This window comes from Diabrotica virgifera, chromosome 9, assembly GCF_917563875.1.
Source record: "Diabrotica virgifera virgifera chromosome 9, PGI_DIABVI_V3a".
Lineage (NCBI taxonomy): Eukaryota > Metazoa > Arthropoda > Insecta > Coleoptera > Chrysomelidae > Diabrotica > Diabrotica virgifera.
Window position 1 is genome coordinate 42068937 of NC_065451.1, and position 16026 is coordinate 42084962.

The 16026-nt window shown below is 34.0% G+C and overlaps 1 protein-coding gene across 1 annotated transcript in view; it reads left to right on the forward strand.

Moving 5' to 3' along the window:
- LOC126892725 (glucose dehydrogenase [FAD, quinone]-like) overlaps nucleotides 1–16026 on the forward strand; it is a 61631-nt gene that overhangs the window by 14805 nt on the left and 30800 nt on the right. The window contains exon 3 of the mRNA XM_050662365.1: nucleotides 11399–11529. Within this exon, the coding sequence (XP_050518322.1) occupies nucleotides 11399–11529 (131 nt within the window). The remainder of the gene's footprint in view (nucleotides 1–11398; nucleotides 11530–16026) is intronic.

Consider the following 16026-nt stretch of genomic DNA (forward strand, 5'->3'; position numbering starts at 1 on the left):
TTCATCAATAGTTGCCGGTGGGTTTTCTGTAGAAACGGCTTGTTTCAGCATACCCCATACGTAAGCATCAAGAGTTGTTAGATCAGGTGAATGAGAAGGGTAAGGAAAATTCGTGTTACGGGAAATTATGCGGTCTTCAAAATCAGATCTAAGGATGCTCTCGTGGTATGACAAGTAGCCGCATCCTGTTGGAACCATTGGGTATTCAACTGTATGTTTCTGGCACGACAGAATTGTCTGAGATCAATAAAAAATGGTGTCAAATTTGTTCTCTATATCGCACTTGATTTAGTGTAACGGGTCTTCTACGCTCGTCTTCCACGAAGTAGGTAAGGGTCCAATATCCATTAACTGACACTACGTACCAAATCGTTACACGGTCACTATGAAGAGGTTTCTCTACGATAATATCTGGTCGTTCAATACCAAGAAAACGATTTTTCTATCGATTGTTAAATCCATTCAGATGGATGTGACATTCGTCTGTAAACCACACATTAGAAAAAATAGGGGTTATTCATAAACCATTGCGAAGACTGAAGCACAATAAACAACTCTTGATTTCTTGTCTTGTCTTGTCAAGTATTGCCCAATCTGTATTTTATAGGGAAAACCACCAATCTTCTTAAACATTCTTCGGGTAGACGTTTCACTCAAATTCATTTTTAGAGATGTTCTGCGGAGACTTCTTTTTGGTGATTCTAACACCTGTTGAAATAGCCTTTCTTGATTCGCATTTGTTGTCACGGTAACTGGACGACCAGTACAGCTGTTGCATTGAGTTAGAACGATTCCTGTTCGTCGAAATTTTGCAACGACTCTTAACAAGTCCTTATTAGTCGGTGAAGGCTTTTGAAACTCTTCCCGAAATTGATTGGCAACCATTAACAAACTAGGTCCATTTGATCCTCTATTCCCGTATGAGCAGAAATAATACTCAATAATAAATAATTTTTCTTGCGTTGTAAGCACCATTTCGAATCTTTTTGACAGTTTGTTAAAATAAACAATGTTTAAAAATACCATGACAACTATTGTCACTTGTTTCATATGACGCGATTATATTTCACAGGCTTCCTGATTTCAGTGTCCTTTGTTTTGGCGCATACCGTACATTCTAGTTCAATCAGAGAGTACAGCAAGCATCTCTACCGGTTTCGGGTCTTCTTAACCCCTCATCAGGAGATACATATGCTCTTCTCTCTGAATTAACCAGGATAATACTCCGCGTGCAGTCACGGATTTCAACGAAGGAAATGGCAAGGATGCCCTAGCGACATCTACTAGAAAAAAGTTTAAGTTTTTAATCCAGTAGCACATAAAATGATATTTAAATACATGATGAACACGTTGACACGATGAACACGTTGCACGCGATGATGAACACGTTGGACTGATGATCTCAAACATTGCCATAGGAATTGCATGCAAGAGGCACAAGATCGAAATATATGGAAAATTATGAGGACAAGCGGTGATGTCCAGCAGTGGACAAGCGTATAATAACAATTGATAATGACCCAATTGAACGCGTAAGTTATCTTGTATATCTGGGTACTCATATTAATGAAAGATCGAACCCTAGTATAGAAATAAAAAGAAGAATTGCCAAAGCATTAACAAGTTTTATGAAATTTAAGAAAATCCTTTGCAATCATGATCCCATGATCCCAATTTGGAACTTCACATAAGAATGGTTCGATATTTATTCCCAGTACTACTTTACGGGGTTGAAGCATGGACCCTGACAGAATCGCTTTGAAAAAACCTAGAAGCATTAATTTAGATGTGGGTCGACAGCCGTATTCTGAAGATCAATTGGGTAGATAGAGTTACAAACCAAAGGGTTTTGCAACGTTTAAATAAAAGTTGTGAAGTAGTGAACACGGTTAAAAGGCGTAAATTGGAATACGTTGATCATATAATGTATCACCCATAAAATATGACATACTTCACCTTATCATGCAAGGTAAAATACTGGGAAAAAGAAGTGTGGGCCGCCGTACAATGTCTTGGCTTAAAATCCTACGCCAATGGTTTGGGAAAACTAACACTGAACTATTTCGTGCGGCTGTAAATAAGACAATTATCGTTAATATGCTGGGCAACATATGAGCCAACGATCGACAAGCAGTCTCGACACCTTAAGAAGAAGAAGAAGAGGCAAACGGAATGTTCAGAAATCCTATTTTGTTTCTATTGCTAGTTTGGCTTATGTTTCTACAAAAAATTTCATAAACTCCGTGTTGTTCATTTGGCATTTTGTCTTTGACCGATCGAATAAAAGAAGAAAACTTTTGTTGAGGAATAAAAATAATATTGTCTTCATTCCCCTTGCTTTTAGAAAGGACCCCGCAGAAACCTTATGGGAAATGGCTCTTTGTCAAATGCTCTGAAACTTTGGGTTCTGGTAGTCCTTGATGTGTAGAACAAAAGACTCAATGGGCACGTAGCTCAAAAAAATCATAGTTTTAAGATATAAGCTTCTGAAGTTATAGGTACAGTGAGGACGTTTGAGTTGGAATATATTCATTTTCTCGAGAATGGACGACTCTGGAGATAAATTACGAATCAGGTCGATTTTTATTTTTAAATTTTAATTCTTTGGCATATATGTCATACTAGTGACGTCATCCATCTGGGCGTGATGCCGCAATCAATTATTTTTTTTTAAATAAGAATAGGGGTCGTGTAAAAGCTCATTTAAAAGTTTATTTAATTCTCTATTCACTGGTGTAAACATTAATATAATTATTTATACAGGGTGCAAAATTTTTTTGAATTAAATTAATTGAGACAAAAACAAGAATGTATGTAAAGAGAAATCCCGACATACAATATCTGCTGTCGAGATTCTCTTTAATTTAAGTTTGAAGCAAGTAGCTGAGACACTAGCCAAGTAGCAAGATAAAGTGAAGTGACAGTGACAAAATGTCATGAATAAACTTTCTTAAAATTACTTAATGTCATAAATGATTAAGAATTTTTTAACGTAGAATAATTAGCTTAAATTGTTGTTTCTTTGTATTTTCAGGTAGTATAATTTTAAGTTTGTAAATATTGTAAAATTAATAAACTTTGTATTTTCAGAGCAACATCAATTTAGTTTAAAAAAAGTCAAAAGTCCCAAGTCCCAGTCTATAGTGGTGTAAAAAGTAACATATTACAAAACAACAATTTTGCTTAAGTACACTCAAAAATGGAAAAATTAAGGTTTGACTTTAAAATGGTAGGAGCACAAGATGGAAAAACAAATATGGTGTGTATAACTTCAATTGGCACACCAGATGGAAAAACCTTTTTATTACCAGATGAGTTTCAGCCAGCGAATTTGCACAAAGAAGTGTGCAAAACACAGGTATATGCAAGAATTAAAAACTCTATAAAGAAAAGAAATAAATCTAGAAAAGTGTGGATAACCTTAACAGAAGAATTATCAAAAATCTATCTAGATGAAGATGAAAATTTATATTTTGAGAATCAATATTTGGAAGAACTGACAGAGAGTGATAGTGAACCCACATCAGATATTCAAGTTGACACAATATAAAAACTATTGGAAAAACTGATGGAAAATAAAGAACAAACATCTGAAATTCAGAATTTAAGCAAGATAGCAAAAGATTTTATGATTGAAAAATTTGATGGAAAAAATATAAACGCAAACCAATGGCTATCTGAATTTGAAAGAGAATGCGAACGTTGTTTAATACTAGAAGAAAAGAAAAAGATTGAAATTTTAAAATTTTTCCTTGAAAAGGCAAGTATAGACTGGTACAGCTGTATGATACTAAAATTTACAGTAGAATCAGATTGGGAAGACTGGAAAAATAATTTTTGTGAAACTTTTGGAAGTAAAGGGTGGTCTCAAATCCGATATGCTCACAATAAAAAAGGAAAAGCTACTACTGCAGGTGAGTAAATCCAATGACACAAGCACATTAATAGATTTAATAGCCATTGGCCTACCAAATAATGTTGCAGATAAAATTGATAGAGAAATATTACAAGGTACCCAAGATTTGTACAATGAGATAGGTAAACTTGAACACCTTGCAACTAGAAGTCTAATGAAAAAGAAAAAATATGCAGAAAATAAATTCCAACAATCAGAGGAAAAAACTCCTTGTAAAATATGTGAAAATGCAAATAGAGGAAAACGGTTCCATTCTGAGGAGAATTGCTGGTTTAAAGAAAAAAAAGATAAAGCTGGTCAAGTGAGGACAATAAATAACAATGCAATGTTAGAAGTGGAATTGAGCAACGAGAATCCAAAAAACTTACAATAATACCATTAATTGTATTCAACGTAAAAATAAACAACATACTGAATGTGAATGCACTGTGTGATCCAGGATCCAATGTGTCACTGATAAATTCAAAAATATTGAAAATAAAACAGAAGGAATGGAATAATAAACATTCAGTTAATCTAAACACAATTAATGGTAGTTCAAAAACAAAAGGTATGGTTACATTAAAATTAAAAATTTTAGAAGTTGAAAAAGAAATGAATGTTTTTGTTATAGAAAATGAAGAATTTAAGTATGATTTTTTAGCAGGTTTGGACTGTTGTTTAAAATTTAATATAAGTCACAATGAGAGACTAGAGATTATACATAACAATGATAGAAATATAGAATCACCAGAAAAAGGTAAATATGTCAAAATTGCTGATGTACTAGGTGACATAAACAAAAAAGAATATAAAATTAATTTCAATGAAAATTTAAATATTGATCAATTTGAAATAGAAAAAAATCATCTGGATTTAGATAAACAAGTTAAAATTGAAGAAATAATTGATAAATATGCAACGGTATTTGCCAAGGATAAATATGATGTTGGTACAGTTAAAGATTATGAAGCCCACATTGATCTAATGGTAGAAAAATACTGTTACAAACGCCCCTACAGATGCACAATGGAGGACAGAAAAGAGATAGAAAATCAAGTAGCAAAATTATTGGAAAAGGGTTTAATTGAAGAATCATATAGTCCTTTTGCTGCTCCTGTTACATTGGCATATAAAAAAGAAGAGGGGAAAAAATCAAGACTGTGTATAGACTTTAGAGAACTTAACAAAATAGTCACACCTCAATCACAGCCTTTTCCATTGATAGAAGATTTAATAATAAAAACAGTAAACTGTAATTACTTTACAACATTAGATATTAACTCTGCATTCTGGTCAATTCCAATGAAAATTGAAGATAAACATAAAACAGCATTTGTAACACAAGAGGGACACTTCCAATGGACCGGTCTACCATTTGGATTGAAGACATCACCAGCCATTTTCCAAAGAATACTGAGTAACATAATAAGAAAATATAAAATGTCAGATTTTGCAATAAACTTTATTGATGATATTATAATATTCTCAAAGACATTCACAGATCACATTTCACATATATCTACATTATTGGAAACAATTATGAAAGAAGGGTTAAAACTAAAATTCTCAAAATGCTCATTTGCCAAAAATAGTGCAAAATATTTGGGTCATATAATCGAAAAGAATTCGGTGAGACCATTAAAAGATTACCTGATCGCTGTAAAAGATTTTCCAGTTCCGGAAAAGAAAAAAAATATCCGTCAATTTTTGGGAAAAATAAATTTTCATCAAAAATTTATACCACACAGAGCAGTTATACTTGAACCGCTATATAACCTATTAAGGAAAGATGTTAAGTTCATCTGGACAAAAGAATATCAAGAAGCCTTCGATAAGATAAAAAATTGGTTGTGTTCACAACCAATTCTGAAGATATTTGACCCAAACGTCCCAATTAAAATCTACACAGATGCATGCATGATTGGTGTGGGAGCTGTGCTAAAACAGGACGATGAAAATGGTAATAGTAGACCAGTGGCATATTTTTCAAAAAAATTAACAGAAGCACAAAAGAAGAAAAAAGCAATATATCTAGAATGCTTAGCCATAAAAGAAGCTGTAAAATATTGGCAACATTGACTAATGGGCAAAGAATTTAAGGTATATTCTGACCATAAACCCTTAGAAAATATGAATTTTAAAGCTAGAACTGATGAAGAATTAGGTGATTTGGCTTACTACTTATCACAGTACAACTATAGGGTTAAATATAATCCAGGGGCAACAAACCAAGAAGCGGACTGTCTGAGCAGAAATCCAGTATTAGAACCAGAGGAAAATTTGGACGATTTTCTTCAGTTTGTAAACCACTATTATAGTGATTTACAAATGAGTGAATCCATAAGAAAAATTAACTTAATAGATATCGCAGAGATACAACAAGATCAAAGAGATTTACACAATAGTAATTTGACATTTAAGAATGGAATCTATTATAGAAAAATGAAAAAAAGAGACAAAATTTTAATATCAGAAAATTTTAGTATAGATCTAATAAAAAGGACACATTACACCTACTGCCATTTAGGACAAACACAGATGATAAACAAGATAACTCCATTTTATACAGCAAAAAACTTGTTAAAAAATATAAGAAAAATATGCAATAACTGTGAAATTTGTTTGAAAAACAAATCAAGAAGAAAAGCCAAATATGGATGGATGTCACATTTAGGTCCAGCAAAACGACCGTTTGAAATAGTTTCTATAGACACTGTTGGAGGATTTGGTGGATGTCGGTCAACAAAGAAGTACCTCCATATATTAATTGACCATTTTACAAGGTACGTTTATATTTTAACATCACAGAATCAAAGTGCAACGGATTTTATAAAATTGACAAAAATGGTAACAGACAATTACCAAGTCGACATAGTGTTAGCAGATCAATATCCTGGAATAAACTCGAAAGAATACAAACAATTTCTTAAGAATAATAATACAAAACTAGTATTCACTGCTATTGATGCACCATTTTCCAATGGGCTGAATGAAAGAGTAAACCAAACGCTCGTAAATAAAATAAGATGTAAAATAAATGAAACAAAAAACAAAGTTGCATGGTCAACAGTTGCACAAAAATGTGTAGCAGCCTACAATAAAACAGAGCATACGATAACAAGGTTTACTCCAAAATATCTAGTAGAAGGTGAAAACACAAACATACTACCTGATGAAATAAGACCTACAGTCACACAAGAAAAATTAAGTAAAGATAGAAAATTAGCATTGAAATATAAATTAAAATCACATGAATGCAACAAAAGAAGATTTGATGCACATCGAAAAGACCTACAACTAAATGTTGGAGACCAAGTATACGTGGAAAATGGTAATAAATTAAACAGAGCAAAGCTAAACGAATTGCGAACTGGACCGTACACAATTAAGAAGAAATGGTCGAATTCTATCTACGAATTGGACACTGGACACAGTAAAGAAGAGTCAAACCTGTTCCACATTACAAAACTAACACCGTTGTTTGAAGAATCCAAAAATGGCCACACAAATACCTGTCTAGTTCTCACCTGAAGGGGGAGGAGATGTAAAGAGAAATCCCGACATACAATATCTGCTGTCGAGATTCTCTTTCAGATCAGAATGAAAACACATCTATGTGATAACAAAACAGCAGAATACACCACCAAGATTAAAGTCGAAAGCTTACAGGACGACTCCACCAGATACCTATTCCAAAAAAGACTAACGGAAAAAAGCAGCAACATGTATATCACAGAAAGTGACGGAGTCGAAGAAAGCTGGGCAAAAATTAAGTCTAATATCTTAGCCTCAGCCAAGGAAGTTCTTGGTGAAAGAAACATTAATAAAAATAAATCGCTTCCAAGACGAAGAACTCCATGGTTTTGTACAGAAGTGAAGGAAAAATGTAAAGAGAAGAAAAAAGCCTACCTAAAATACATGTCAACTAAAACACAAGAGGCATACGATAATTATAAGACCATAAGAAACGAAACACATTCAGTAGTAAGAAGAATAAAAAACGATCACTGGGAACGTTTTTCGAAAGAAATGGAACATGATTTTTATGGTCTCCAAAAGGAAATATGGCGCTTTATAAGAGGTCAAAGAATGGAGGTAAAGGAACTAATAGAACCAAAACACATAGAAAAGGATACATGGATTGACTATCTAAAAAAGCTTTATGCAGAGGAAGAACAAATAATGCTAGAACCGGAAACACCAGAAATTACCACAGATGAAGATGTTAATATAAGTGCACAGGAAGTACGAAAAACACTCGAAAAGCTGAAGAACAGAAAAGCTGCAGGTAAGGATGGAATACCAAACGAACTACTGAAATATTGTGGAGCAGAAATGACAGAACAATTAACAACATTAATTAACAAAATCATAAAACACGGTAAAATACCGGAAGAATGGAGAACGAGCGAACTAATCCTACTATTCAAAAAAGGAGATAAAAAGCAGCCAGAGAACTACAGAGGTATCAACTTGTTAAATACTACCCTAAAACTTACAACTAAAATCTTACAAGACGTAATGAATCAGAGGATAAGTTTAGCAGATGAACAACAGGGTTTTCGTACTGGAAGATCGTGTACAGATGCAATATTCGTCATAAAGCAAATTACTGAGAAATCACTAGAGTATAATAGACCAGCATTTCTATGTCTGATTGACTTAAAGAAAGCATTTGACAGAGTAAGACTCAGGGATGTAATCCACCTTCTGTATAATAGAGAAATCCCTCTAGATATCATAAAAACTATTGAGAACATCTACCAAAATAACAAGATGGAAGTCAGAATAGATGGACAACTTACAGAACCTGTAGATATAGGCAGCGTAATAAGACAGGGAGACTCATTGAGTCCTCTGCTTTTCAGTTTAATCATGGATGAAATCATCAAAAACGTCAACAAAGGAAGAGGATATAGAATGGGAAACAAAGAAGTAAAAATACTCTGCTACGCAGACGACGCAATATTGATAGCCCAAGATGAAGATAGTCTGCAAAGATTAGTCCACAGATTTAACATAAGAGCAAAAGAATTCAATATGACAATTTCATCTCAAAAAACTAAAACTTTAGTAATCAGTAAAGAACCAATCAGATGCAAAATAGAAATTGATGGTATCAGTATTGAACAAGTAATGGAAGTAAAATACCTTGGAATTACATTGTCAAGTTACGGAGACCTAGACAAAGAAGTGAAAAATCAAGTACAAAAAGCAAATAGATTGGCAGGATGCCTTAATAACACTATATGGCGAAACCGACATATTAACACTGAGATGAAGTCAAGAATTTATAAAGCCAGTGTAAGACCAATAATGACATATGCATCAGAAACAAGACCCGATACAGCCACAACACAAAGACTACTGGTAACGGCAGAGATGAGAGTACTGAGAAGAATTACAGGAAATACACTGAGAGATCGAAAGAGGAACGAAGATATTAGAAGACAATGTAACGTACAGTGTATAAACGAATGGACACTAAATAGAAAAAAAGAATGGAACAACCATATAACCAGAATGGGGGAGACACGTGTGGTCAAAATAGCACGAGATAAATCACCAATCGGCAGAAGAATTAGCGGCCGACCGCGCAAAAGATGGAGCGACAACCTTCCATAGAGGTATCAATCCGCCAATGAACAAGCAGAATTGCTTATAAAGAGGAAGAAGAAGAAGAAGAGATTCTCTTTAATTTAAGTTTGAAGCAAGTAGCTGAGACACTAGCCAAGTAGCAAGATAAAGTGAAGTGACAGTGACAAAATGTCATGAATAAACTTTCTTAAAATTACTTAATGTCATAAATGATTAAGAATTTTTTAACGTAGAATAATTAGCTTAAATTGTTGTTTCTTTGTATTTTCAGGTAGTATAATTTTAAGTTTGTAAATATTGTAAAATTAATAAACTTTGTATTTTCAGAGCAACATCAATTTAGTTTAAAAAAAAGTCAAAAGTCCCAAGTCCCAGTCTATAGTGGTGTAAAAAGTAACATATTACATGGATATAATTTATTTAATTCGAAATACATTTTACTGCTGTCAGAAAACAGAAAAAAATGTTAATTTGAAAAATAAACATTGCTTTTCGCTTAAATTAAATATTCAATCTGCTAAGAGGCAGGTGGGTGGCAGCTTTAATATTGAATTTAAGCGAAAAACAATATCTATTTATCAAATAAACATTTTTGTCTGTTTTTGGGACAACAGTAAAATGTATTTCGAATTAAGTACATTTTACACATTCTTCTTTTTGTCTCAATTTAATTAAAAAAATTTTTTGGGCACCCTATATAAATAATTACGTTAATGTTTATATTAGTGAATAGATAATTGAATAACCTTTCAAACTAGCTACACACGACCCCTATTCTTATTTAAAAAAAAATCATCGATTGCGTTATCACGCCCAGATAGATGACGTCACTAGTAGGATATATTATGCCAAAAAAAATATAATTTAAAATAAAAATCGACCTAATTTGTAATTTATCTCCAGAGTCGCCCATTGTCGAGGAAATTAATTTATTCCAATTCAAACGTCCTCACTGTACCTATAGCTTCAGAGGCTTATATCTTAAAACCATGATTTTTGGAGATATGAGCCCATTGAGTCTTTTGTTCTACACATCAAGGACTACCAGAACCCAAAGTTTCAGAGCATTTGACAGAGAGCCATTTCCCATAAGGTTTCTGCGGGGCTGCGGGGTCCTTTTGAGATATTGTGAATGACACCTTTAATGTAAGGAAGAAATACTTTGATGAGGGTCTGATTATTCAGCTTGGGATTGAGCGATATATTGATAATCAATAATTAAATTGGTAAAAATAAATCAAATCATTCGGTTAGTAGTTGTGAATGACTTGACAGTAGTATGACCAATTTCCTAGTTGCTGCCATATTACTCCTAAAAAATACTCCAGAGATCAAAGTGAATTTTTTGTTTGTAAAATTTTATATTTTAATGGTTTGGACCCAAAAACCGAATATCATTAAAATCAGTACAACTGGGCTTAAGGGCATAGCCACGAAGTATCGGCTGCCGAAATATTGAATGTGTTTTAAATGTAATCATTTTTTTCGAATCCCGAAAAAACTGATAAATATTTTTGAAAAACTTAAACGCAGAATGAGAGATTACATCATTACTGAGAGTAGAAAGTCCCTCAGAATAAATAAAAAGATTCTTTGGAATGAGAAATTTGAAATCAAAAATCACTAAATTTTCTCTTTGTTTTCACTCCTGTAACTTATTAAAATAAACATTACCTATAGAAATTTCAGGGACTTTGTACCTTCAGTAATGATGTAATCTTTCAATTTGCGTTAAAATTTTTCAAAAATGCTTATCAGTTTTCTCAGGATTCAAAAAACAGGAGTAAGTACATTTAAATCACATTGAACATTCTGACAGGCGAAATTTTGCGCGTATGCCCTTGTATAATGTTATTATACAAGGTATGTTGCATATGTGTATATCATGATTATTTATTTTAGATTTTCAAGTAACACAGATAAAGATGTGGCCTTCTTGACAAATTTGATAGAAGATGTACGAAAGCAAGCCCTTACTTATCAATTACCTATGAATGCCAGCAAATATAAAGCCAACAAAAAATCTCTTAAAGGTAATGTAGTCATATTTTTTTATCCCAATAATCTTGTTTAATTTTTTACACTTACATTGAATGCCAATATTTTTAACTGTCAGTTACTACTGTGCACATGTTGCAGTCATTTAAACAAGAATGAAAAACCGCTAAACGCCGTAAAAATGAGTGGCGCATACAATATTCCAGCTATAAAAGATCTGCTATGAATATTACGTGGCGCGAAAATGTATTATTGGGATGGCCGGTAAATGAACTCGAATTCCCCGTTGCCAGATCAAATTTAGCGTCGGAACCACTACAACTACATAAACCATTTAGGGAATAATCGTTAATTGGATTATACTTTTGTAGCTTAATAACTTCTAAACGGCGTAACCGATTTTGATCACTAAACATGAGTTTGAAACATATTGACAAGTAGTACCTGATGAATCTAAGGTCAAGTATGATAACTGAAGCTATTACACGAATTATTGAGCTTGAAAAACCGGTTTTCCCATAAGAAATAGATTTGATCATAATTATGAAGCCTATAACTTAAAAATTCGAATATTGCCGGATATGAGGTATACACCGTTAGATTCGCCTAGAGTCGTTCTACAAACGCTCAGTTATTGGCGCAATTCGTAGGATGAAATTTTGAGTTATTGTCGAAAAACCAAAATTTTCAAAGTTTAGTTTTTCAGTTTTTCGGCTATACTGAGCCCTGTGTGTGTCTGATCCTGGCGGCTTAGACATCATTTAAAAGCTTAACTCAATACTATAGATTTGGTGTATTTGCGGTTCTCCTGTCTTTTCTTAAACCGAAGATTAAAAATATTCCGTTTTGTACCTACCAAGTCCTATAGCTGGCTTATGGGTGGTCAAAAGTCACAGACTACATCGGTTCTGAATCGGACCTGAACCCCTCTTCAAACACAGAAAAAAAATTCAGATCGGTTTATCTTTTCCACATACGTACCTACATACATATCGACAAACATTTTCCCTTTTTTAAATACAAATTGAGTCATATTTCTGAGCTCGGTAACTTTTGAATGATATAACTGATTTTCAAAATTAGACATGCGTTAGAAAGGTAATGATCAGTACTATCAGAAACCGCAAAGGTCGGAATTTAATTTTCGAAGTTTTTGGGAGTTTTGGGGACGAGAACGAAAAACAGACCCTAAATAGAAAGGGCCATAAAATCCAGACCCGTGGACCAAAATGGATGGTTGACATATGAATGGGTGAGTCTTTTCCTGAACATTAAGACGGGAGTTGGCCCAATTTTTAATTCAGTCAGATTTAGAAAATCGAAAATTTCGTGTATATACAGAGTGTCCCGAAAAGATTGGTCATAAATTATACCACACATTCTGGAGTCAAAAATAATTCGATTGAACCTAACTTACCTTAGTAAAAATGTGCTCATAAAAAAAGTTACAACCCTTTGAAGTTACAAAATGAAAATCGATTTTTTTCAATATATCGAAAACTGTTAAATATTTTTTATTGAAAATGGACATGTGTCATTCTTACGGCAGGATCATCTTAAAACAAAATTATAGTGAGATTTGTCCACCCCATAAAAATTTGATGGGGGTTTTGATCCCTTAAACCCCCCAAACTTTTGTGTACGTTCAAATTAATTCATTATTGTAGTACCATTAGTTAAACATAACGTTTTTAAAACTTTTTTTCCTCTTATTATTTTTTCGATAAGCGAGTTTTTATCGAGATGCGGCTTCTTTTTTAATATTTTACATAAACATTTTATGGGAATTTTGTTCCTTTAAACCCCCCAAATGTTTGTGTACGTTCCAATTAAACTATTATTGTGGTACCATCAGTTAAACACAGGGTTTTTAAAACTTTTTGCCTCTTAGTCATTTTTGATAAGTCCCATTTTATCGAGATGTGGCTTCTTTTTCAAAATACAGTAAAATCTGTGTTAACTGCTACCTGTCAAAACCGGCCACCTGTACTAGCCGGCCAGTTTCAAAGTTCCCAAAACCAAAATTTGTGGACTTCAAAGCCTGGTATTAGCGGCCACCTTTTTATATCGGCCAATAGTTCTGTCATTTTTAGTGACCGTTTTTGACAGGTTTCACTGTATACCTAAAAATGTAAATTCTAAATATATTTTCAGATTATTAACAGGTCTCTGTAATCGTACTTAACCATATACAAATATGTGGTGGATTCGATAAATATTCAAAATATCTCGATAAACACTGGCTTATCGAAAAAGTCCTAAGAGGCAAAAATGTTTTAAAAACAGTGTGTTTATCTAATGGTGCCACACTAATAATTAAATTGGAACGTACACAAAAGTTTGGGGGGGGGGGGGGGTTTAAGGGAACAAAACCCCCATAAAATTTTTATGAGGTACACAAATTTAACTTTAATTTTTATTTAAGATGCTGCTGCCATAAGAATGCCAAATGTCCATTTTCAATGAAAAATCTTTAAGAGTTTTCGATATATGAAAAAAAAAATTGATTTTTATTTTGTAACTTCAAAGGGCTGTAACTTTTTTTGTGTGCACTATTGTATATAGGTAAGTGAGGTTCATTCAACCTATTTTTGACCCCAGAATCTGTCGTATAATTTATGACCAATCTTTTCGGGACACCCTGTATAGTGTCGCGTGTAGGGGAGTGTGGATGTGCGCCACTGGCGAGAACTGCCGTTCTCTGGTAATAAATATTGGGTAATTAACATTAAATACGCAATAAAATAATCAATCTATCAATACACATAAAATGCAAGTAAAAAAATGTCTATATCCAGTTTATCATATTATTATTTTACTTTTGTTATCTGGAGATGACCATTTAAATCTGCTGACAACAGATATAAGGAAAATTACTTACAATAACCTTTAGACCAGGGCATTTAGCACAAAATAAATAATTTTTTAAATACAGCACCTAGAGACTTGCAGTTTTTTGCATTATGTTCAGGATGACGTCAGGAAAAAGTCTACTATTCAAAAATGGGTGGAAATGCATATCTGCACTGTAAAGTGCATAAAATGCATCCAAAATTGCAAAAATATAAAAATAAAGTCAAAATCAGTATACTAAGGAACAAAATTTATTATCTGGGGGTTTTTGGGGTCACTGAATACGATTACGCCATCAGAACTGACCTCTGGATCACCTGGTGCTCAAGGTCATGGCAAGAGACGTCATCCTCTGGAGTTTCGATGATTTTCGGCATTAAATCGATGCAAACGGATTACTCATGGGTTTTAGGGGTCGCTAAATACGAATATGCCATCAGAATTGACCTTCGGAGTACCTAGTGCCCAGGGTCGCTACTAAGTCACGCCATGTTCTGGAGTTTCGAGGGATTTCGGCACTAAATTGATGCAACTGGACTATTCAGGGGGTTTTTGAGGTGGTTAAACACGAATATGCCATCAGAACAGACCTTTTGATCACCTGGTGCCCAAGGTCACTGCAAGGGGCGTCATCTTCTGGAGTTTCGAGGGTTTTCGGTATTAAATTGATGCAAACGGATTACTTACGGGTTTTTGAGGTCGTTAAACACGAATATGCTATCAAAACCGACTCCCTGTGCACCTGGAGCCCAAGTTCACTGCAAGGGCCGTCCTCTTCTAGAGTTTGAGAGATTTCGGCATTAAATTGATAAAAATGGATTACTCGGGGGGTTTTTGAGTCCTTAAACACGAATATACCATCATAACAGACCACCGGATAACCTGGTGCTCAAGGTCACTGCAATGGACGTCATCTTCTGGATTTTCGAGGGTTTTCGGCTTAAAATGGATGCAAATGATTTACTCGGGGGGTTTTTGAGGTCGCCAAACACGAATATGCCATTAGAACAGACCCATGGGGCACCTGATGACCATGGTCACTGCAAGGGACTGACTGTGCTATTCAATTTTCTTAGTTATGTATATATAAAATTTATATAAACTTTATTTATATCCGACAATATTTTTTCTTTATTTATTTCCAGATCGATTTACTATATTCTATTATGACAATGTTATTATGCGTTGGCGTTATTATTGATCATCATAATCACTAGATATTCCAGAATCCTTCAACTAAGTCATACTCGTGTTCACCAACCCCAAAAACCAAAAAGTAATTTGTTTGTATGAGTTTGGTACCGAAAACTCACGCAACTTCAGAAGATAACGTGCCTTGGGCACCGGGTGCTCCAGTGTGTGTTCTAATGGCGTATTCGTATTCAGCAATCCCAAAAAGCCATTAGAAATCCGTTTGAATTCATTTAGTACCGAAAACTTTCGAAACTCAAGAAGATGGCGTGCCCTAGGTACCAGCTGGTCCGGTGTCTGTTCTGATCGCATATTCGTGTTCAGCAACCCCAAAAACCTATAATTAATCGGTTTGCGTCAATATATTACCGAAAAACCTCGCCCAGAGGATGACGCCCCTTGCAGTGACCGCGGGTACCAGGTGCTACGATGGTCTGTTTTGATCGCATGTTCATGTTTAACGACTTTAAAAAAACCCCGAGTAATCC